This window comes from Anabrus simplex, chromosome 1 (assembly GCF_040414725.1).
Source record: "Anabrus simplex isolate iqAnaSimp1 chromosome 1, ASM4041472v1, whole genome shotgun sequence".
Lineage (NCBI taxonomy): Eukaryota > Metazoa > Arthropoda > Insecta > Orthoptera > Tettigoniidae > Anabrus > Anabrus simplex.
The window spans coordinates 1,066,742,461-1,066,768,504 of record NC_090265.1 but is presented as its reverse complement, the minus strand read 5'-3'; the positions used below and the strand labels follow the sequence as shown (position 1 = coordinate 1,066,768,504).

Here is a 26,044-nt window from a genome sequence, read left to right as displayed (position 1 = left end):
CAGATTGAGAATGAGTCCTACATTTCCGTACGACCTTTGTAGCTAAATTGTTCAAATCGTTTCGTGATAGGTCTGGGAAGGGAGAAATGGCATTCAAGTCCTGGTGTCGAGAACAGTTAAATAGTGTGTTGTTTCTCAGGTAATTTCACATTTACTCACGGTGTGATTACCGATCTTTGACGTTAAAAATAATGAGGTTATCGCCCCTAGGAATACTAACGGGATGAAGAAAAGCATGAGCTCTCCCATTTCAAAGAGTAAGGGTACCGAATGAAGAAAGTGAAGACCAAAGAAGTCGGGAATATAAGAGAATATCTGTACCTCACGTATATAATGTAGTAACAAGGATCTGAACCTAAGTAAGGGAGTTGGAACAGCAAAATAGGAAAACAGGAATAATAGGGAGCAAAGTACAAGAATTCCTAACTTAGCAGAACATGCATAAATGGAATGCATACTGTGGACTGAAAATTGCGCGAGTATTGCTTGATGTCAAATACTGGAGTACCTTAAAAAATTCTCGAAAAAATCCCAAGAGACGTACATAAAAGGCAACTGCTGCGCAGCCTGATGCCCTGCAGATATTGGAGTGTTACATGGTCAACGTTACGATATCATCAACCAATTTTCCTAACTTTCTTGACCTGGCCTACAACGTTTGACACCACATAGCTTCCAAGTTGGTCTCACGATGATAAGAAAACTCAGTTCTTGCTCTCAGTCCATAACTAAAATCGCTGTATTGGCCGAGGATCTAACCTCGGGCCTCCTGGCAAGAGGTAGGGAAGTTCCTTCACCATGTGGCTGGCTCTCAGTAAAAAAGGTTATCAAATGTTATGTATCTTTATACACACACACATGAATGGATTAAAACTGTAGATGAACCAATTCTTTAACACTAATAAACTCATTTATCGTAGTACCAATATCTTCACCGTTAATTCAGATGATTTTTTGAAGTTCTTTTAGGAAATACTTAAAGATTTAAAATCAGTTTAACTTGTGATTATATCGTACCAGAAAGAAAGTTTAAAAAAGTTTGCTTTCATTGCCTGCAATAATAGATAAAACGATTATTTGGGTTTAGAGAAAACTCCAACAATTTATTATCGTCCCATTTATAGGGCATAAGCCTTAAAGAATATAAAGTACGTAAAACGTGTGATCGGCAACCTTTATTTATAAACGTATCCATGGTTGTATTATGTTTACATGTGAAGATACACCATGTAAAGTTGCATTAGTAATGCGAAAGGAAAAAATTGGTGGTACCTTTCTCTTCGCATTCGAAATAGACTACGGAGACATTCAGATCACATTTGGGCGTCCCATTAATTAGACACGCCCACTCCAGTTTTCATTGCCTTTCATCAAGGAACCTGTTTATAGAGTGCTTCAGTGAAACCACTTTCAACCTGATTAGCTTAAAACTTACATTGTTCATAATTCGTGGTATTCATTTTTGAAATGGTTGAATACGTTTAGAAATATCTCGAATTAATCCATGAAAAATTCAACTGTTTTTAAGATGCAGTCACTTATAAACAAACAAGTTGTTAACAGTAGAAACTCTAAATAACAAACATAAAAACCTCCGGACCTTTATCTTTAATAATAGAATTTCATGCAGCCAATGGCCAAGAAATAAATACAACATCGTACATTGCTCATTCACTACAAAATGAGGTCAACGGCGTAGTTCTTTCCGTACACTCCCGAAGATGGTACCAATCGCATTGTTTCTTGCGCAATTTGCAAGTACAATCATTAGTAGGGTCGTTATGTCTTGTTGCATATTTTGTGATGGAATCCATGCACAGCGAATCGCGTCATGATATCTCGCAGGTCGCAATTTGGACATTGCCAATCTTGAGTCATCATAGCATCCGGGGTGTATAACGTGCTCCATATTTCTTCTTGTCGTGTAGTTCTTTTAACGCACTCTGATACACAGGTGTAAAATGTAATAGCACCCATTCTCGAAGATCCTCTATAAAGAACCTTTCTCTCACCAGCTCATATACCAACCGTGAGGGGGTAAATTTAGATACGCTGAGTACTCGTTTTGGATAAATTGCCGTGATCTTTTCCAATTCCAGAAGATTGCTCATAGGAAGATGGTTCCATCTTAGATGTAATTCGTAACTCACAATAGCCGAGATCTTCACTCTGAATAGCTTTATTGCTGTATCCACTGAGAGCTTCCTTATGTGTAGGATGTCATGCATTGCTATTATCGCAGATGCGACCTTGTCCCTGATGTGAAGTGTGAATGTGGTTCCTGTAGACTGTAGCATCATTCTGAGGTATTTAAAGGATGCGACCGTCGTTAATCTTTCGTTCTTATAATACATTGTGTCATGTGATGCAATTCTTCGCCCTCGTCTGAATGTCAAAACTACTGTCTTATTTGAATTCAGCTAGAGGTCGTTTCTACCGGCCCATTCCACTAATCGTTTGAAGGCTGCTTGCAGATCTACAAGATCTACAAGAGATGATGACGCAATCGTCATGTCATCCGCGTAAACAAATATTTTTACATTACTGGAATTTACTGTTGTTATTGCGTCCATGGTCGCTATGTTAAACAGGATCGGACTCAATGGGTTTTCCTGAAGCACTCCAGTCGTTTGCTCTATTGGGATATATTTTTTCAGATTGTCATCAATCTGTACGTAGGTTTCTGCGAGTATGCTTCGTATCAGAACTAAGAGAGATGTATCACTTTCCAAGACATGCTCCAGTCTTTCCAACAGTAACATTCTAGTGATTGTGTCAAAGGCCTTTGAAAAGTCTATGAAAGCTACATGTAATTTTCTTTTTGGATTTCTCGTCGTTTCCTGTATGCCATCTTGTAGACACTTAACTGCTTGTAGAGTAGATCTTCCCTTGCGAAACCCAAATTGCTCCTCAGGTATTTTACAGTCCACGAGGTCAGTCAATCTATTTGTGATAAGCTTTGCCAGTATCTTGAACGGAATGTATTCTGAAGCGATACCCCTATAAGCATCGGGGTCTCCAGTATTTCCTTACCCTTGTAAAACATTTTTAGAGTGGCGTGCCTCCATCTGACAGGGATGGTTCCTAGTATGAGACATTGATTCATGATGACTGTCCAAACCGCTTTGAACACTGTTCAAGTTTGTTTAAGATGTTCATTGAAGATGTTATCTGGACCACAAGCCTTTCCATCTTTACTCTGCAGAATGGCCGCTTCTACTTCGTCCTCTGTGAACAACTGGATATTTAAATGTTTCATTAGTATTTCTCTTAATAGCTCGGGAGTCCCTTGCTTGCAGTACCTTGCCAAAATGTGATGTCCATGCTTCCATTGCCATGTGCCTAGAAAATTTCGGTTGCCTCGGTTGCAGAGCCTTATATGGGTTTTCTTCTGCCATTTGTAGCAATTGGATTACCATTTGACGCTGATACGCTTCCTTATCTTCCTTAACTATCTTCTTGTAAAATATCCTTAATGCCGAATAATGCTGTACGTTTGTGTCAGTTTTTGTACGAGTTACTGTGAGAAGAGCATCAATGGCATTTCTTCTTGCCTCATATCAAGTAGCATTAAACCATGGTTTATGAGATCTTGCTAATTCCTTTGAATTTTCTAACAAGTTTTCCACTGTCCGTATTACTTCGTTCAAATCTCCATGTCGTATCATGTTTGAAATATCCGGTGCTTTTGCTACTTCCTCTACTAGAGGTGGTGTGTTGCATGTGGAGCTGGCGATCCGCCCATGTGCAAGATGCTACATAGTAGATTTAGAGGTAGTTAAGTAGTAAGTAGTTAGTGCTTAGCTATAAGTCTGTAAGTGTGTATTTTGAATTGCATATTGGAACATTGTAACTTGGCGAAAGCCTGTTATGTTCAGTTCAATAAATACATACATACATAATTCCTCTACTAGACGGTCACTATTAATCGTCCTGGGATTTGTCTCTTGTCGTGGGTGGAAGTCTATATCGTTTCTTAAGTCCGTGATGAAAGTCGTATCGGCTGGTAAGTGCTTTCTGATAATTACATCTTGAAGTACTATCTGTTCCATGAAGTGAAGTCCCTTCATGTTTGTAAAGACAAGATCTATTGTACTGCTCCCATTATGTGAGAAGTATGTGTGTTTGTCTGGATCATTGAGAAGGGATAAACCCTCTGCTTCCAGAAAATCCAGTACGAGTTTCGTCTTCGTGGACTAACGATCTATGCTGCAGTTCATATCACTGGCTAGTATGGCAGGCTCGTTCTTGTTTATATAAAGAAAGGCGGTGCTGCAGTCCTCTATAATAACCATGTCGTGGGTGTCTGGTGGAAAGTAGACCCCCATTACGGTGCACCATGCAGTTTTAACAACTAATACATTGTCTGCTTTATAAGCCAGTTCTAACGGTGGTATACGTGGGCTTATAAGGCACGATATTCCTCCCTTTGGGCGCCCCAATAATCCTTGCGTCGCCAGCACATGTGCCGCATAATGGTCTGGTGGAGTTCATTCTTCTGTTAAGAACGTTTCTAGCAATATCACGATAATAATTTCGTGTGGCTGTTTCTAGCCGGGTGCAGCCGTTGTAACGCAGACCCTCCGATGAGGGTGCGCGGCATCTGCCATGTGTATGTAACTGCATGTTATTGTGGTGGAGGTTAGTGTTATGTGTGGTGAGTTGCAGGGATGTTGGGGACAGCACAAACACCCAGCCCCCGGGCCACTGGAATTAAATAAAGGTTAAAGTCTCCGACCCGGCTGGGAATCGAACCCAGAACCCTCTGAACCGAAGGCCAGTACGCTGACCATTCAGCCAACGACTCGGACAATATTACGATATCATATGTCTTTAGTCTACCCTGACTTAATGAGTTATTCGTGTTCTTCAGCCCTTCTATATTCCATGCTATGCATCGAAGCTTCTGGTAAGGTGGTACATTCCCGTCTCTCTTTTGCTTAAGTCTACTGATGTTCTTAGTGATACAATCGTGCACCTTCTGTTGTCCTCCGAAAAGGATGTATGAACCGCCTCACTAGTACTCCTTTCGGCCAGTACTGTGGTTGGTTAACGACATCCAACATCTCTAACGTTATTCCTATCTTAAACGCCTTACTATTGTCCCTTGTTGGTAACTTGTCACACACGATTCTTCCTGCTTCAGTGCCGCTCTCTTTAAGAAACATTACCAGTTCTTCCTTATTCGTAGAATGGTATAAACGTCCCATATAAAGCCATTCGTTTCGGGCACTCGCTTTAAGCGTGTTTCATTCTGCTACTTTCGTGCCTATTACAGGGATGTTACTTTTCCTGGGCTTCCGTCTTTCAGCCTTCTCCCAGGTACCCTCGCCTCCTATTTGCTGATCGTTAAACGTTGTTGTGGCATCAATCAATATGTTTGCGTATTTTGTACCTGCATTATCCTTGTCCTGACTGTCTATATTCTGCGCTGTTGTATTCGGACTTGGATTTAGCGTTTTTTGCGATTGAACGTTGTTCTTCCCTTTGTTTTGATATTTGAGATGTCCCAGCTGTCCGTTGTATACTAGCTTGTTGGATAGTTGCCACAGTCTCAGGTGCGTGGTGTTGCGGTGCCTTCCGCTTTATCGCTGTTGGACCTGGCAGGAATTTCTCCAGTTCTTTCGTTCAAATTTGTTCTCCAAAACATCCATGACCTTATCCATCATTTCAAAGAGTTCCCCAACCGGGCGAGTTGGCCGTGCGCGTAGAGGCGCGCGGCTGTGAGCTTGCATCCGGGAGATAGTAGGTTCGAATCCCACTATCGGCAGCCCTGAAGATGGTTTTCCGTGGTTTCCCATTTTCACACCAGGCAAATGCTGGGGCTGTACCTTAATTAAGGCCACGGCCGCTTCCTTCCAATTCCTAGGCCTTTCCTATCCCATCGTCGCCATAAGACCTATCTGTGTCGGTGCGACGTAAAGCCCATAGCAAAAAAAAAAAAAAAAAAGAGTTTCCCACAATTAACATTCTCCTTAGAAAAACTCCTTAGCCATGGCTTACAGCTGTCATATAACCATATTAGTTTGGAGTTCTTCCGGTATACCTGCGCAAGTTCCCTTTTTGTAAGCTTCGTGCAAGGTGCGTGTTGCCATTTGTTACATAAATTGCATAGAATTGCATTATCTTGGCTCGTACATACCTCTCCACAGATGTTGCACTTCTCTGTGTCGTCAGTGTGTTCCTTGACGATTTGTATGCCAGCGTCAGGCATGATGATCAGATTAAATCAGATGGCGGTGAGTCAAAATGTCTGCCCTAGTTGACCGAAATGCAAACTCGAAAATAGGACTATTCAATGCTGTTCTACCCTTGCAGACGAAGTTAATGATTGAAATGGTTTATTGAGACTATACGGCTTGTATTGAACTACTAGTGATACTTCTTCTTAGATCCTACAGAATAGCACTAAAAATCACACACCGAACGTACACATGATCTTCAACCAAAGAGATCCAAACGACATATATATTTATCAGTGAATGTTTGACCGTATTTAATGCAACTGTGGATTTTTCTTCTGTGTGGGTCGATTTGTGCGGTGGCATGAGTTTACTCGGTTTGTGCTATCTGTGGTAACACTTTTAGATGGGTTTGTTGTTGAAGTGCGTGATTTGTGTAGTGTTACAGTTTGTTAAACTTAACCTCACTATTGCATGCAGAGATGAGTGGTGAATTTGATGCTCGAATACTGACGTATTATCTCCACTGTTGTTAGCACCATAACGCCTACAGCACTGATATCTTCTTTCTTCCGTTTTGTCACTTAATTCGTAGACATGTCCGGCTCCATGGCTAAATGGTTAGCGTGCTGGCCTTTGGACACAGGGGTCCCGGGTTCTATTCCCGGCAGGGTCGGGAATTTTAACAATAATTGGTTTATTTCTCTGGCACGGGGGCTGGATGTATGTGTCGTCTTCATCATCATTTCATTCTCATCATCACGCGTAGGTTGCCTACGGTCGTCAAATCGAAAGACCTGCATCTGGCGAGCCGAATTTGTCCTCGGACACTCCCGGCACTAAATGCCATACGATATTTCAGTTTTTCATTGGTCGACATTAATAAGCAAGTTTGGAACTAGTAAATAGAATTGTTGTGGGCCTACTCGGGGAATTTTGAATGCAGACCACTTTATTAAAGCCTTTCGTGTATTATTTATGAACCTGAAATAGGCCTACATCGATGTTTTCGTCAACATTCATTGAATCCGGCAAATGTGCTTTAGAAGAGATAACGTCAGAGTCAAATCGCTTTGTCACCTCAAGTTTTTCTCTCTATGTACGTTCTAAACCTTTCCGCATCGGTAAGTTTGATCGTGTTCTCTTCATCTTGATGTGCTCTATTGTTTGATAATCGTCGATTATACCTCCCATGCCATTTGCGCTGCACATGCCACAATATTTTAAATTTTCTCTCTTGATACAAATTCACTCCTGACTCAGTTGTGTTTGTAGCCTGGTTCGCAATGAATCTTTTGATACGTCTTATTTCTTCACACTTTCGAGTTACACTGTCTCGGATATCGTGTGGCTGATTCTCTCTTCACGCGTATCGCTAGGTGACATCACCCGGTGCAACTGAATACAGTGACACTTCATCTGTTTATTTCATTAGAGTATGTCGTGTAAGTTCGATATTTTTTACAATTGGCTTAACGTCGCCCCGATACAGATGGGTCTTATGGCAACGATTGGGACAGGAAAGGGCTAGGAGTGAGAAGGAAGCGGCCGTTGTCTTAATTAAGGTACAGCCATAATATTTGCTTGGCGTGGAAATGGGAAACCGTGGAAAACAATCTTCAGGGCTGGCGACAATGGGGTTCGAACCCACTATCTCCCGAATGTGAGCTCACAGCTGATCGCCCCTAACTTGACGTTCATCTTGCTCGGTAAGTTGGAAATTGTAAGTGTGACAATACTCTCCTGAAAAGGTGTCGGTCGAGCTCCTGAGATGGCATCCTATTACTAGACCGAAGTTACAGAGTTGTTCAACTCAAAATATTAGGGTAGATTGTGTCTTTTACACGGACATGAGTGTTTTGGGGGTGACATGTGAAAGCAGTGAAAGAAATTTCAAAGCAATATGTTTATTTTCTACATAAAGCGGTCTTAAAACAAACATCAGTTTCCTATGTTTTCTTTTCTCAGTCATTGTATGGCTTTACGTTGGTGCTCTTGACAGTTCGTACGATGCAAAAATGCTTGATGTTTAAAGACGGCGAATATTGTACATACAGTCAACTTTAAACAGATGCTGTAGTTGTTCCTCAGAGGTCGTCTGTCGGCGCTTAATGCGATGATGACGCAACGAAATCGTGGGAACTGACGACGCGCCAGTACTAATTTCATCATCGCGTAATGTTTGAGCGAATGAAGATATCTTCACGATTCTTCCACCATTGTATTTGCCTTTTCCATTTATCTACATTATTTGATTGGCAAAGGTTGAATGGTTACTGATATACGAGCCGGGGTAACAATTTTTGCTAATATTCCAATTTCACAGTCACTTATTCAAAAATGTACTTGTATTCGCTATGATGCCACTTATACGTATCAGCCTATCTATATGTCAACCAAAGGAGACCATATTTTTTTTTAAACTGATGAACGCGTTCAATCATTACAGCGCTTCGAAATGAACACCACGCACACAAAAATTGACCGTCACAGAGAACGACTTTGTTTCAAAATCTTCTTGTTTTGATTTAAGTGAACATATTGTGCAGGTGGTAAGATTCATAGTACCATCTCTTTGTCCACCGGCTATCCAGAGTTTACGAATACCCTCGTGTTTCGACATGTATACAATTCAAAATTTCCTTTTGCCAGCCAGTTTTTGCGTGGTTGATTGTACAGAGTGCACGTAATCGAATGTTTAGAATACGAGGATACCACGGGAAGAAATTGCATTATCGCACTAAATTTGTCATTGTGTTTTTTATTAGAGACTGTAAATTACCTAGCGATATCGAAATACCAGAACAGTTTGCCTGAAACAGCCCGTGATAAGCAGGGTGGTAGTTGTAAAGCCAACTTCCTGGGCATGCCGGCCTGTGGAGCGAATGTCGTCACGTTAAAATGACAGTAAAAAGAAACTCCCATACATATAATCGAACAATAGTATATTTACTAGTAGCTAATGTACCTGTTTCGCTACTGTATTGTACATTGTATACGTAAATTCCTGTACACGCGGTGAGTGAGATTTTATTCAATTGCATGTCTCTTAGCGTTATCGACGAAACGCGTGGTGAGATCCCCATTTTCCCACGCTCTTTCTCTTGTATGGTGAGAGTTGTTGAGATGTGAAGATAACGGCAGGCTAACTTGCCTACTGTCATTCACAATCGGGTTGGGAAATTTCATTATAATAGCAGGCCCCATGCCTACTTCCAAACACATTCCAGTCGAGGAGTTTTCATTATAATGGCAGACACTTTCACTACTGCCAGTCAAAATTGAGATTTTCTGTTATCGACAGGCCCATTTTCCTAATGTCAGTCAGATTAGTGCCAGTCACACACGAGTTGGTGAGCTTCGATTATAATAGCAGGCCACTTTGACTAATGTCGGTCACCTTTTAGATGGGTACATTTGTTTATAATGGGAGACACCTTTGCCTACTGTCAGTCACAATCGGGTAGGGGCGTTTTGATGAAAATTGCATGCTCCCTTACCTTCGATAAGTCAAATTGAGAACCGAATTTTTCATTACAATGGTAGGCCCTCCCTGGTAATGCCAGTTACACAGGAGTTGGAGAAGGACCCCATTCCTACTGCCAGTCAAAGTAGATGTAGGGAGTATTGATTACAATAGCAGATACCCTCCTGCTGGCAGTCACTATCAATTTGCACAGTATTAATAATGATGGCAGGTACACTCTTTCTAGATAGCTGCAAATCGACATCATTGCATATAGATCTTTATACGATAGTATATGCACATTTACAGTAAGTTATTGTAGACATTCATTTACAGATTAGTTGCTGCTTAACGGTACGTCATATCGACAAATGGATTGCACCATACGACGCCTCATTTAGCGATCTACGTGGTAGATCCTATGACATTTTGTCCTATCTTATTTATAAATGGGTTACTTGAGTTAGAAACGTTGAATAGTGCGAATTGTGGGTACAATTTTCACACACTGCATTACTTTACGGATACTTATGTTGAAGCCAGAATCCTGAAATTTCGCTAGCATATGTCCATCGGCCTATCAATGAGCATTCAAATTTTATGACTATATTTCCTATAAGTGTGCAAAAGTATAAAATGTACCTCTAAAAAGTACAAATATTACGTAAAATTGGGAAATGCTGCTCTTTCTCACTTATAAAGGATGGAGATACGGCAAAATGTCACAGGGCCAATGTTGTAGATCTCTTCATGTTGAGTTCAATTGCGCCATCCACTTTGTAATACGGCTTATCGTTTAGCCACCAAATACCTCGAAACGAAGGTCTGCACCGTCATAAAAATTGCCTCCATATTTCGATATTTTTCAGGGGTAAGAAGTGAAATATGTGAACAACTTGCAAATTTCCCGTCGGTTACAGGCTAAAAGCTATAATTTTTCCAAATTTCAATTTTATAGCTCCTCTGGAAAATTGCGCCAACATCTTGATTTGGGGTAGTAGGGGGTAAATTAGAACTTTCCTGACATTTTTTAAGCTTAAGAAGCTTGTATGGTATCGCTTTGGATAAATATATCCCACTGAGTTCTTATGCTGAACCCAAAATTTGAAACCCCCAGCTGTCCCCTCAGGAAATCTTGAGAATTTTTGGAATTTTTAGGGATCCTGAGGTCAACAGCTTCTCTGATACCATGTTGTTTCTGAGATGCCTGGAAGTGTCTCATTAATTCACGTCTGTTTTCATTTTTATACCTTTATATACAGGGTTATTCACATGAGATGTTACACGGAAATAACGTCTAAACCATATATATATATATATATATATATATATATATATATATATATATATATATATCGGTATTCAGTTTTCTTATTCGGAAATAACACCCAGGGGCTTGTAAAATAATGTGCTACGTATTCTTATGGGTGATTAATAACCGAGATATTAATACTAACTCCATATTTTTAAATGGAACGGCACAATTCATACAGCTGTCCTAAAAGTTCAACTGCGTCCAAGTTTAAATATGTAAGTGTTTTCAAAATCGGACGGTTACGTTTTGAGATAACGTATCAATGAGAACAGCAAGCGCGGTTTTGCATACCGCATCGACAGCGTTAAGTCGGGTAAGGACATTCTGACGCGCAAGCAGTTTCCTGGGTGTTATTCCAGCCACAGAATGGATAGATACCAGGCATGTAAGCATATCGTACACATGTGATGGGTTTGAGAAATAGGTATGACAGGCAAACTCATGACAGGACAGGGAGGGTTGATGTTTTTAAAAGGAATTCAATAATTACTTTGACTTCAAAGGAAAATAACGAAAGCTGTAATTTTCACTGGTTTGAGTGTACAGTACATACTACAGTATGTATTGAGAAATAAACATAACACAGGGCACCTGAATAGCTCCTTCTAGAAAAGCAAATGAATAATGTCGGAGGTAGACTTCGATGGAAATGATCAGCACGGGGACATAACGTCTCGTCAGTGTAACTCTTATGACATTGACATTTTGCATTTAGAGACCGTGTTGGCAACGATTTCGGTACTTCATGCGGCAAAGCCATTCATGGCCAATCGTGAGTTGACTGGAGGCTGAATTATCACAACAACAATGAAGATACTAGGTTGGTGATGTTTGAAAACGTACATCTCAGTGATCTGCATACACAATGTTCCTATTTAATTATGTGCCCGAAATGTTGACCCTCAACGACAATGCACAATTGCAGTCGTGTCGCGAGGGATGATGCCACATGCCTGGTATCCACTGTGTGGCTGGAATCACACTCAAGAAACTGCTTGCGCGTCAATATGTCCTTGCCCGACTTAACGCTGGCTGATGCAACATGCAAAACAGCGCATGCTGTACTTATTGATATCTCAAAAAGTAACCGTCCGATTTTTGAAAATACTTATACATTTGAATTTGAACGCAGTGGAACTTTTGTGCCAGCTGTATAAATTTGTGCCTTTCCATTTAAAAATATATAGTTAGTATCAATATATCGGTTATTCATCATCCCATGAGAATAAGTAACACATTATTTTACAAGCCCCTGGGTATCATTTATGAATATGAAAACAGAATACCGATATCTCTAATAGTTTAGACGTTATTTCCGTGTAACGTGTTAGGTGAATAACCCTGTATACATACATATATAGATCATTCCAAACCGACTTGCATTTTTAGTATAGATACTGAAAATGTCCGCCACCGTAACGTAACGGTTAGCGCTATTAGTTACCATCCTCGGAAGATTGGGTTCGATTTCACGTCCAGCCAGAGATTTACGAATGACAGGAGGGGTGGTGTGTGGCTGAAATGGTACATGCAGCTCACCTCCATTGGGGGTGGGGGTGTACTTGAAAAGAGCTGCACCACCTCGTTATGAGGACAGGAGTTTATTTACTGTACTTCTACTGAAAATGGAAAAGTACTTTGAACTCTGTCATGAACGTGATAATTTTCTCACTAAAATTCTCACAAAATAAAATATTCCATGTTCAGAGCATTTACTCTAATACAAATCAAACAAACAAACCGCACGGCCCTACTGCCCTGGCGGGACTTGGCCTGCCACGTCACCGCTGCTCAATCCGAAAGCCTGCAGATTATGAGGTGACGCATGATCAGTGCGGCAAATCCTTTCGGTCGTTATTCTTGATTTTCTACACCGGGCTCGCTATCTCACCGTCAGATATCTCCTCAGTTAAAAGGTGGGTTTAGTGGACCTCGAGCCAGCCATCACGTCCAGGTCCAGGAATCGAACCGGGGGCCTTCGGGGCCGGCCATCTATTCTAATACTAAGCGTAAATGCCGATAATGACCGGGAAACCCGTCACATAAACGAATCGACAACCGGCACATTTAAGATATCTAGTCATAACCCTGGATTGGAGAGAATGGCTGCCTAATTGTACTTCCGCTTAAAACAAAAATCACCACCTCCACCACCCTGGACTGGACTGGACTGGACTGGAAACGTAGGTTTCTTCGGACATGAGCTGAAATATGGGGCACTGGGCACACAAGACAACCCGCTGTATTACAACTGAAACACACTGTAATACTCATGGAAGCAGTAATTATTAACGAACCTACATTAGATATTAGTTTCAAGAATAAAAAACAAATTCTGCATATGTATATCCATTATATCGTAGAACAGCTTCATGTTTATCCCGCCATTCGATAATTTCGTTTTTAGTAAAATGGACTATATTGTCCAACATACCAGCATCGATGAACAATCCCAAAGCATCGGATATTGTGGCCTTTAGGAGGGGTATGAGCCTAATGAACACAATGTCAAACCTTGAGCTTTCATATGAGGCTTGGATGACAATCGATGACCGTTCTTTCCTTTCATTTAACATGCTTTGGAACATGTATGTCGCCCTCTTCCTCATAGTCGTCTGAAGTGAATGATGTTCCATCTACTTTCCCCTCGATCTGACTTATCAGTTCACTTCGAATCCAGTCAACATCTTTACCAGCAATAAAAGTCTTTCACAGTCATATATTCTTTTTTTGCTAGTTGTTTTACGTCGCACCGACACAGATAGGTCTTACGGCGACGATGGGACAGGAAAGGGCTAGGAGTGGGAAGGAAGCGGCCGTGGCCTTAATTAAGGTACAGCCCCAGCATTTGCCTGGTGTGAAAATGGGAAACCACGGAAAACCATTTTCAGGGCTGTCGACAGTGGGGTTCGAACCTACTATCTCCCGAATACTGGATACTGGCCGCACTTAAGCGACTGTAGCTATCGAGCTCGGTCACAGTCATATTATTAACCTATAAGAATTGAAGGAGTCATAGCAAACAAGTCTATTATGTTCCTTGTCGGAAAAACAATAACAGTTCTATAAATAAGTACATATTTGCAAAAACATCAAACTAACGTAAACTGAAACGTGAGATGCTCCATGCCCCAAAGCTACCACAGATCACGGAAGAAAAGCTGTACACACCAGAAAATTGTTATATTCGAATGCTGACTCCACCGAAGTAAAGTCACTTCATATGGTATTCAGAGGTAGTATCAATGTAAAATGATGGCGAAAAGAAATTTCTTTAGGGCACTGTATGCTCCAGGTTTCAATTCCAGCGTTAAATCAATCATTTAAAAATAGTCATAAGTGTAGGAAGTAACGCACTCACCTGCTCCACCCACACGTTTGTCGTCATGATCTGATTCTTCAGGTTCTGGAATAAAAACAGAGAACTCATGTTAGAAGGAGGGAGTGAAGACAAATCTTCATTTCAATTGATTATTAATAACGTAGTTAGTTTTTATTGTGCAGCGAGTTTATTAGTCAGATATTCTAACTGCAAGTAATTTTCGAACTAATTTCTCTAAATCCTTTAGAGGTGTGAAGGGTACCAGTGCCAGGAATGAAGGAAATTCATGGGGAAGAGATGAAAGAGGTGTAAGCTTAAAGGAGACTAGAGGGCACTAAAACTTGAGGATTGCTTAATTCACCTTGTGGCTGGACAGACTGGGAAGTAGGTCTAGCTCTAGCCTGAAATTCTCTAGCTCAGTATAACACTACTTTATCTGCTTGTGCCATTCCTTTTTTCGGTTTCCACCTGCCTTCGTCAACATTTGACCTCCTCCGATTCCACGTCCTAGGGATCCTTTCATTATTCGGGAAGCGGCTATGGTCTGCAAATTGACGTTAAAGGAAAAAACAACGGAAGTACATTTCTAGGACGATCAATACCTGTATGCTATTCCATATTACATTCTTGCTTTCCCGATGTATATTATGCAGCTTTCAGACCTTCAGACCACTGCCAGTTGGATATTCTCCTATTGTTTTTTCATTATTTTTTTTTTTTTACGGTTTTGCTTTACGTCGACACAGATGGGTCTTTTAGCGACGATGGGATAAGAGAGGGCTAGGAATCGGAAGGAAGCGACCGTGGCTTTGATTAAGGTACAGCTCCAGTACTTGTCTGCTGTGAAAGTGGAAAACAACGGAAAGCCATCTTCAGGGCTGACGACATTGGGGTTACCAACTCACTACATCCCTAACGAAATCTGACAGCTATGTGTCCCAAACGTGCATCCACTCGCCCGGTTCCCATTCTTTTGAATATAATAATAATAATAATAATAATAATAATAATAATAATAATAATAATAATAATAATAATAATAATAATAATAATAATAATATGAAAAAACACAATACATGGACTCCAAGTGCACTCACCTAACATCACTAGCGACCAAATATGGCAACATTTTGCAAGTCAAACAATTCCAGTACTTGGGTGAAATTGTTGATGATTTAGGCATCGAAAAAGCAGCCAACAAATTCCACGCAGAAAAACTACGTAAAACATACCTAATCACCTGGAACTTCTACAATAAGAAATCAATATCCACAAAAGCCAAACTCCGACACTACCACACTGTTGTCCTCCCTGAGGCACTCTACGCAACTGAGACATCAGCACTTACCATTAACATCAAGAATATTGAGAAAATTGATCGACAGGTACTGAGGAAGATATTCGGGCCCAAGTTTCAAGAGTGTAAATGGATGCGAAAAAGCTCGGAAGAACTCTACGCATTAACTGAGCGATTCACTTCAGTCGCACGCAAACGGCGTATGAAATTTTATGAATATTTAGCACGAATGGATGACTCACGACTGACTAAGAAGATATTTCTTATTATCAATGGAAACCGACAAACCAAAGTTCGCTGGATTGTGGATGCACAAAAGGACCTCGCAGAAGTCGACGTTGATCCAATGGCAACCACAAGGAATACATACAGACAAAAGAACAAAAGCCATAAATTTACACCCAAGAATCCATCTGAGAAAAGCTTGAAACTCAAAAACTCATGGACACAAGAAAGACGGCAGGCCCATAGTGAAAGAATGAGGAAGTTTTGGGAAGAAAAGAAGAACAAGAAGATGAAGGATACCAGTGCAATTTAATGGTTCCACGTGCTCCTTAAGGGGCTAAACGAATGTATGTAATAATAATAATAATAATAATAATAATAATAATAATAATAATAATAATAATAATAATAATGCTTTTACGTCGTACTAATTACTTTTCTGAAACGTTGACGTGCTGGGCTTTTGTCCTGCCAGTTTTGCTTGCCGGTACATCTACCGAGACGACGATGTCGCATTTGGACAACTTCAAATATCATCAGATTGAGCAGGGATCGAATCCGCTAACTTAATCTCAGAACTTGATCTCTACTATCTGATGTTAAGGGAGGATGGAACTCTCGTTGTTTATGTCCTTGAAATAGAATGAGTAGACTACACGACACGGGGCAATGTCTGGAGATAGTGAGTGTGGTACTTGTGAAGATCATTTCCTCTGGTTTCCCATTATTACACCAAGCTAATACCGAGTCTGTGCCATATTTCATGCCCCTTCTCAATCCTTGCTCCTTCCTACCCCATTATTACAGAAAATCTGCAAGTGTTAGCAGAAGTTGAACCACACGGAATAGGCCTCTCTCAAAACTGCAATCACCATTACAGTCCATTGTAGATATCTTAGGTAGCAGGGTCAATTCATTCTACAATACTGACATGCATCTACCGAAATTATTTAAAACTTAGGAAGTTCACAGTCTTAGAATTCATGCTATATTATGGAAACTAGGTAAAACATTGAAGTTCCATTCAATGGATCATGTAGAATATTTCGTCTGAAATGTGCAAAAAAAATAATTTTTGTGCTAGATTAATTATTTTTAAAAGTTAATCCCCTGGGACTTCAACTGATTGCCCTGGCTAGAAGACGTTAATTCTTGGAAAATACTCATTTCCAGTGACGGATATTTGTTCATAAAATTTTCCTTTTTTACAATTGGCTTTACATCGCACCGACAGAGATAGGTCTTACGGCGACGAAGGGATCGGGCTACGAGTTGGAAGGAAGCGGCCGTGGCCTTAATTAAGGTATACCCCCAGCATTTGCCTGGTGTAAAAATGGGAAACCACGGAAAACTATATTTAGGGCTGCCAACAGTGGGGTTCGAACTATCTATCTCTCGAATGGAAGCTCACAGCTGCGCGCCCCTAACCGTGCGAACAACTCTCTCGGTTCATAAAAGGTAACTATGTATTGTTAGAAGCTTATGAACCTCCCCTATAGCATCCATTTGGAATATTTAATGGGAACATTTGTGTATTCTATGAGCATATATTCATCTATTACGGAGAGGAATGCATTGTCATCTAAACTCTGCCAGGCGTAGACTGCCATAATACTGCGAGCCTTGTTAATTGCTAGCAGAGACAGATGATGCTAATTGTAATTTTGGTAGCTCATAATAATGAAATGCAACACATTTAAGTTAATATGTTGGTTCATGGTGTGGTTACTGTAGTCACGTCCTATTTCGTGAACCATGGGAAACGGCTGAGTGGACTAGTAAGTGTCCTGAGCGATGGGATACCAGTTGTTATGGAATGGAAGTGTGCATCCTTGGCATATTCTGAGTCATGGCCCTCCTTGTGCTCAGGCTAGGACTATACAATCCACCAGTGGCCCCTAGCCCGTTAGAGGAGAGATCCTCACTTTACTATGTATAAGTAAGGGTAGCATCCTGCTTCACAATATTATCACCCAATACACTCAGAACATTTTAAGCACGCCTCGGACCTATGAGAGTAATGGAGACCCACTCCCATTTGATAGGCGAGGGACTCCTTGGAAATGGCTTGGCTAACAAAATGGAATTCGATGGGAAGCTATCAATATTAATGGGGCTTATGGAAGAAGGAAAGTAGAACTGGCTGAGTCACGAAAGAGGATGCGTCTGGATGTGTTAGGAGTTCATGATATTTGAGTAAAAGGGGGATGACGAGGAAGAAATAGGAGATTATAAAGGGTTCTTGACGAGTGTCAAAAAGGGAAGTGTAGAGTATTTGGTAGGACTGTTCATCAGGAATACATTGCACGCAACATACAGTAGTTTCTGTTAGGCACGTAAATGAGCGAATGATGTGGGCAGATTTGGCAGTTTGAGGAATTGGGACGAGATTTGTCTCAGTGTATTCACCATGTGCGGGTGCAGATGAGGATGAAGTTGACAAGTTTTATTAAGCATTGAGTGACATCGTTGTCGGGCTCAACAGCAAGGATAAGATAGTGCTAATGGGCAATTTCAATGCGAAAGCTGGAAAAGAGCTGAAGGATTCGAAAGGGTAATTGGTAAATATGGGGAAGATATGGAAGCTAATAGGAAATGGAAGCGTTTGCTGGACTTCTGTGCTAGTGTGGTTTAGCAGTTACGAATGCATTCTTCAAGCATAAAGCTATTCACCGCTACACATGAGAGGGTAGGCTCAAAGGATCTATAATGGACTACCGGAATATCACAACTGACTATGAATTCAGAAAATTTGTTAGGAATGTGTGAGTTTTCCGGAGATGTTTAGCTGATACGGACGACTATCTGATCTGTAGTAAACTAATTAACTCTAGGCCTAGGATAGAGAAAGTGAAATCTGTCTGCAGACGAATAAGGGTAGGACATCTCCAGGGCAGGTAAATTAGACATACGTACGTGGACAAGGTTAGCGAAAAGTTCCAAACAATGGACAGTAAACAGGTTGAGGATATAGAAAGAAAATGGGTTGCATACAGGGATGTTGTAGCAGCAACAGCAAGGGAATGCCTCGGAACAATAGTGTGTAAAGATGGGAAAAAGCGAACATCTTAGTGGAATGATGAAGTGAGAGCAGCTTGTAAAATAGGAAGATGTATCAAAAATGGCTCCAAACAAGGACTGATGCAGTATGATATAGAAGAAAACAGGGCTACAGAACTAGGAACAGATAGAGTAAACTCACGAGGCTTGCGGACTGAACGCTGAAAGACATTACAGTTTGTTATGAAGATGTATGGTATATGCATGCATGATTTACTACGTACAGAATTGAAGAAATATTCATTTATTTAATATCTATGTGATTTCTGTGCTGATATACAATTCTGAATTCCAGGAAGCAAAGGGAGATCGGGAACGTTAATAACGAATGAATTTTTAATCATCTATCATAACCTGAGCCTAGAGGAGTGGCAGCTGTGAATTTTGCTGAGATTCGCGACCTATTTGGTCTCTAATCTCAATTTAACTTGTGGCTCTTAGATCGTGGACTGTTAGTTTTAATTGGTATAATTTTTGTGATTGTTTACATGTGAAAATGTTGATAATTGGTAATTGGGAGGTTGTGGGTGGGATTCGACAGGGCATGCAGTATTTAAAAAAATTTGAATGAGTAAGGGGAGGTTGTCACTGTACAATTATTTACAATTATGTACAGTGGTGCTGTAGAGTGGTGTAATTAACTTATTTTATATGGTATTTACAATGAAATGAAAATCCACAGCCTGTTTCCAGTCATTCGACAGGGTCAGGAATGGAATGGAATGAATTAAGCCCCCATCTTACGGCGAGGATAGGAAATGTGCCGGCTGCCGAAACCTGTTGCACTCCTCTGGGGCAATGATTAATGAAATGAAATGATATTGGAGAGTGTTGCTGGAATGAAAGATGACAGGGAAAACCGGAGTACCCGGAGAAAATCCTGTCCCGCCTCCGCTTTGTCCAGCATAAATCTCACATGCAGTGACCGGGATTTGAACCACGGAACCCAGCGGTGAGAGGCCGGTGCACTGCCACCTGAGCCACGGAGGCATGGTATGTAGATTTGAACTGTTTTACTTACTAACTATGGTATTTACAATAACTACAGTATTAACATGATGTGTGGTTCTGAGTTTTATATTTTAGGTCACCGTATGGTAGTTCTGGCAGACAGAGTCGAAGAATGAAGTGGCGGGAATGTAAAACTATTCAGCATTGTACGGCTGTACACTTTAGGGCTATCTCTTCACTTCATATTCGGTCGTTGTTATTGGACCCGGTTTACTTTCCCATTTAGTTAGCTGGTAATTTTAATCTATTTTTACACTCCTCTGTTGGTATGCGTGTATTATTAACGAGGACTAGATTTATGAGGAAAGTAGCCGTATTGATGCCGAAGAAGGAAACAGCAGAAAGCCACTGATAGGATGGCCAGTAATTGCATTTTTATCTATATGACTTCCTTGTTATATTTCGTATCCTTCGGACTCATATTAACCACTCTTTATTGCATTCTTGTTTGATTTACGTCCCTTCCATTGTTGTGGATCTTAGAAAAAGTTATTGTATCGGAATTTTGTCCCTAGAGAAAACAATGAACAATCGTTAGCACCACATAGGTCAGCATTTACCATTTGACTGATGAGGTAAATATCCTTTTGCACAAGTAAAATAGTATCGGAACGTACCCTTCCTTACACTACTCAGTACACAACGAGGAATAGGTAATAATAAAGCTACCGGGCGAGTTGGCCGTGCGTGTAGAGGCGCGCGGCTGTGAGCTTGCATCCGGGAGATAGTAGGTTCGAATCCCACTATCGGCAGCCCAGAAAATGGTTTTCCGTGGTTTCCCATTTTCACACCAGGCAAATGCTGGGGCTGTACCTTAATTAAGGCCACGGCCGCTTCCTTCCAACTCCTAGGCCTTTCCTATCCCATCGTCGCCATAAGACCTATCTGTGTCGGTGCGACGTAAAGCCCCTAGCAAAAAAAAATAAAAATAAATAAAGTTAGCCTCCGTGGCTCAGGCGGCAGCGCGCCGGCCTCTCACCGCTGGGTTCCATGGTTCAAATCCCGGTCACTGCATGTGAGATTTGTGCTGGGCAAACCGGAGGCGGGACAGGTTTTTCTCCGGGTACTCCGGTTTTCCCTGTCATCTTTCATTCCAGCAACACTCTCCATTCTCATTTCATTTCATCTGTCATTCATTAATCATTGCCCCAGAGGAGTGCGACAGGCTTCGGAAGCCGGCACGATTTCTATCCTCGCCGCCAGATGGGGGCTTCATTCTTTCCATTCCTGACCCAGTCAAATGCCTGGAAACAGGCTGTGGATTTTCAAAAATAATGTTATTGGTTTTACGCACGCTAACTACTTTGATGATTTCTGGAGACGTCCAGTTTCCAAAATTTTGTTCCGCATATGTTCTTTAACGTGCAGAAAAATCTAGAGACACGAGGCTGACGTATTTATGCGCCTTCCAATACCACCGGTCTGAGCCGGGATAGAACCCGCCAACTTGAGCTCAGAAGGCCACCGCCTGAACTACCCAGCCTTGCAAAAGGAAAAATAATTCAACAATCAAACTTTTTCCGTATTATTCCTCCTATCTATCATATACCCTTTCATGCTTCTTTCTAATACTAAAAACATAACTTCGTTAGGCTATCTGAAGAATCTGGAATCAAATCAAACATATCAAATGGTGGCCCTGGCTAAAAGCAATTAATTATTAGCAAAAATTCCTTTCCAGCTACGTGTAATTGCTCATGAAAGGTATCTGCGACCCTTGTTAATAGCTAACAGCAGCAGGTGATACTCACCGTAATTCTGGAAGCTCATAATAATTAAATGCATCACATTTAAATGTTTTTACCAGGTAAGGGATTGAATAACATTTCATTTTGTTTCAGTAAAATTCCTGTATTACCTGATACTCATTTCAAAAACCAGCTATTGTTACTTTTCAATTATTAAGCTTTGCTAAATGGTAGTGAACTTTAGGATGTTTTATGTTCCATACACCAATATAACGGAAAAATGGTTAGTCCTAACAAATAAAGTCCAGCATGTACAGTATACTTAAAACTTCTTTTCCCACAAAGAAAGGCTATAAGAATTTTTTCGTAATTCTATTAGTTCTCCAGGAAATTGAGGATGATCGATGGCGGCTGCTGCTGCTACTGATGACGATGACGATGACGATAATAATAATAATAATAATAATAATAATAATAATAATAATAATAATAATAATGGAGACGTGATTAACATCAAGAATTATCTGTTGGTTTTCCACCTGTGTGGCGGAGATTCGAATTGCGGTGGACATTTCATTTGAAATACCACGTGATGACAGAAAGGGCATTCGGCCTTAAATTTCGTGTCAAAAACCAAAACGAGCTAAGATGGTTTCAGAGACCCAAGAAATACCCCGATAAAGTGAAGAAAGTGAACAATCCATGTATATAAACTAAGAAGTTTGTCTGTACATTGCTCAGAATTTAGAAAGAATGGTATTTCTGTATTGGAAGAGTCCACAGTAACAATGAAATGCACTTTTTAATTTTCCGTCATGTCTGTCTGTCTGTCTGTATGTAGGCCTATGAATGTATGTACACGCATCACGAGAAAACGGCTGAAGAGAATGTAATGAAAATCGGTATATAAAGTCAGGAAATGAACCACTACAATCTAGGCTATAAATCATTAGTTTAGAAAGAATATTTTATTGGGCGAGTTGGCCGTGCGGTTAGGGGCGCGCAGCTGTGAACTCGCATCCGGGAGATAGTGGGTTCGAACCCCACTGTCAGCAGCCCTGAATATGGTTTCCCGTGGTCTTCCATTTTCACACCAGGCAAATACTGGGGCTGTACCTTAATTAAGTCAACGGAAGCTTCCTTCCCATTATCAGGCTTTTCCTGTCTCATCGTCGCCATAAGACCTATCTGTGTCGGTGCGGCGTAAAGCAAAAAGAAAAAGAAAGAACATTTGTACAGTTCTCCTTCACGTTGCACCTTCACAGACATGTCTTATGGTGACGATGGGATATGACGGGGCTAGGAGTGGGAAGGAAGTGCTGATGGCCTTATTTAATGTATATCCCCAGCATTTGCCTCGTATGAAAATGAGCAAACACGGAAAACTATCTTCAGTGCTGCCGAACCCACTATCTCTCGAATGCAAGCTCACAGCTGCGCGACCCTATCCACACGGCTCGGTAGAAGGAACGTAAAGCGGTTGGCTTTCAGCCAACAATCTAAACACCACCGGTAAAATATGTGCCTGCGACTTTTATCAGGCTTTAGACATGATAGAGGCTAGTAGTATGAAGTGGCATGAGCATCATATCTGATAAATATTAAAAATATATCGCAGACAGTAGTTCAGTGTTCGCTGAAGTTTCAGTTTTTATTCTCTTGTGATGTCAACCAAAACGATGTCACAATAATATGGAACATTGAAAATTGTTCTGGCATTTAGTTCTTACGGAAATACATCTCTACGTCGTTTAAGAGGGTGAAACGCTCCAAAAATATGTTTTCGAATATCTTCTGTGTGATCATTCATAGTTATATAAACTGAGTGCCAAAAAGTCATGGGAAGGCACTGAATGTGATGTTAATAATGCGTTGCTCCTCTGCGAGTCCTCCCAACGGTTGCAGTACGACGAGGCATCCACTCTACAAGGTGTTGGAATCGTTCTGGAGCGATCTGAACCCACGCATCTTGCACTGCTACCCACAGCTAGTGCAGGGTTCATGGAGAGTACAGCAGCAACGACAGCATCCCATAAATGCTCGATTGGGTTAATATCGGGAGATCTGGAGGGCCAATCCATGGTCATAACTTCACTAGAGTGCCCCTCCAACCACCTGCGTGCTACCACAGAGCGGTGACATGGCGTATTATGTGCTGAAACTTGGCATCTCTATTAGGGTACTCTAGGGCCAGAAAGGGTTGCAGATGATCCGAATGAATGTCCACATAATGTGCACCTGTCAGCGCTCCCTGCAGCCACACAATGCGACCTAATTGCGACCATGAGAACGCCGCCCAGACTAAAGCGAGCTACCTCCCGCTCGGATACAACCTTGTTGACACACAGAATCTATTTTTTCATGGCGAATACACCACACTCTCATGCACCCATCAGCACGATACAACTGGAACCATACCACACGCCACCACTGTCCCATGGCCAATTGTCGATGTTCGTCGGCCATTGCACATCGTTGAGTTCTGTGTCGAGGTGTCAGCAAAGGGACACGAGGTGGTCGTCGGCTGGTGAAGCCTGTGCGGTGCACTTGTCGCCTCCTTACAGTCCTGGTAGAAATGGGTTCCTGTCACCCAGCATTGAACTGGGCAGTAGCTCGTCGAGCGCCCAGAATGGTTCTTCGGAGGTGACGTAATGTCCGTTCGTTAAACACCTGCGGTCTTCCTGTGCGGGGGTTTAGCGGGTTGTAACATTCTCTCTGCGATATTGAAGATCCACCCTCCACACCATGGACCTCGGAAACTCGAATTCGCGTGCATATGACGCATGCGCCTTGTGCCGATGATCATCCCACGTTCAAAGTCGGTTAACTCGCCACGTGTTGCCATCTTCACGACACTGGTGTCTGTGATAGGCTGGTTAGTTACGTTGCAGCTAGCCGCAATGCTCAGGTGTCATACACGGCACATTTTCTAACGGGATACCCATTCCCGTGACTTTTGGCCACGCAGTGTATATCATATAGATCTTCATTCATAGTTACGCTGAGATTTCTAACTATTCTCCTTTAGAGAATAATGTTACTGTTCAGCATGATAAGAGACTCATATAAAACAGCGGTATCCTAGACACATTACGGAGATTTGATTTCGTCTCCTATCCTAATTAATCTTTGACGGCTTCCATCAATGTTCTACATAAATATAGGAAAGGAAGGAAGACAGAATGCAGGCCTGCCTTATTCCTTTCAGAATAGTTGCTTCGTTTTAATGTCCTTCGTTTATCAGCTGAGAAGGCTATACTGATAAAGCTGCTGAGTATGTTTCGTGACTCCCCAAGTCAGTGTGGTGTTTAGTATGGGGTGATCAGATATGCTTTACCCCGGCGCGCGGTGCTTTTACAATACACGAGCGCGCGCTCGTTTGCAGCGTGCAGGTGGAGGTTAGTAGCGCGAAGGTAAACTATAAAACAGTAACACAAATTAATGTATAAAATTCATTACTTACCAAATTATGAAATGAGGTGACTTCATTACAAAATATTTTCAACAGTACGTGTAGTTCACGATGAGAAAACCCGTAATTTTCTGACGAATATTATGTTTCAGTTCTTGTATGGTGCGGGTTTGTCCTGTAAATGGCATTTTTTAAATTTATCTTAGAGAGAAATAATAACTTAGTTCTATGAAAACACATCGTGAATTTCTCGCAAGTAATTATTCGCAGTACGAGTAGTGACAGAGTTCTGTTGACAAACTCCAAAAACACGCACTCTGTTGGTTAATTCTAAAAAAAGGGGGTTAGTATTTTATTAACATTAATAACAGCATAAACCGTATTCTGGAAATAAATTGGTCCCATGAGTTTTCCACGACTGATGACACGCCAAACACCATTTTTACCGAGCGAGTTGGCCATGCGGTTATGGTCGCGCAGCTGTTAGCTTGTATCAAGAGATAGTGTATTCGGATTCCGCGTTTTCCCTGATGTCCCGTTTTTACACCAGGAAAATGCACGGACTGTACCTTACTTAAGATCAATCCTAGCTCTTTCCCATCCTTCTGACGCCGAAAACATTCGATATATTTAGCGCGACGTTAAACAAGTAGCAAAAAGGGAAAAACGATTTTTGCGTCATGGAGGGGTACTCCATGTACGAAGTCAAGTTTAACAGCACTCCAGTAACGATTGTTTTGTGTATACACATAACCACTGAGGTGGAACTACGCCTTGTTCGAAAAAAAATACTGAATGTGGGTATATCTGTTCCTTCTGCACATTTTCCAGATTCCACTCACAAAATGTGTGGCGACGTACAGGGTCACCTGTTTGAGGAGCATGTGCGACAGCTATTTTATGCGGCTTACACATAGGATGAACACCACGCACCGGAACAAAACATATCTGATCACACTACAACAGATAATTTCATTGTGTGAATACACTGAGTCTTTGGTGGGCATTGTTATTATCTTGTATTATTTCACATACGTCCGGCTCCATGGCTAAATGGTTACCGTGC

The 26,044-nt window shown here is 41.2% G+C and overlaps 1 protein-coding gene across 1 annotated transcript in view; it reads right to left on the bottom strand.

Annotated features, from left to right (window-relative positions):
- The window catches only part of nAChRalpha1 (nicotinic acetylcholine receptor alpha1), a 618,172-nt gene that overhangs the window by 89,228 nt on the left and 502,900 nt on the right, over window positions 1-26,044 (bottom strand). The window contains exon 2 of the mRNA XM_068228366.1: window positions 14,325-14,369. Coding sequence (XP_068084467.1) covers window positions 14,325-14,369 — 45 coding nt within the window. The remainder of the gene's footprint in view (window positions 1-14,324; window positions 14,370-26,044) is intronic.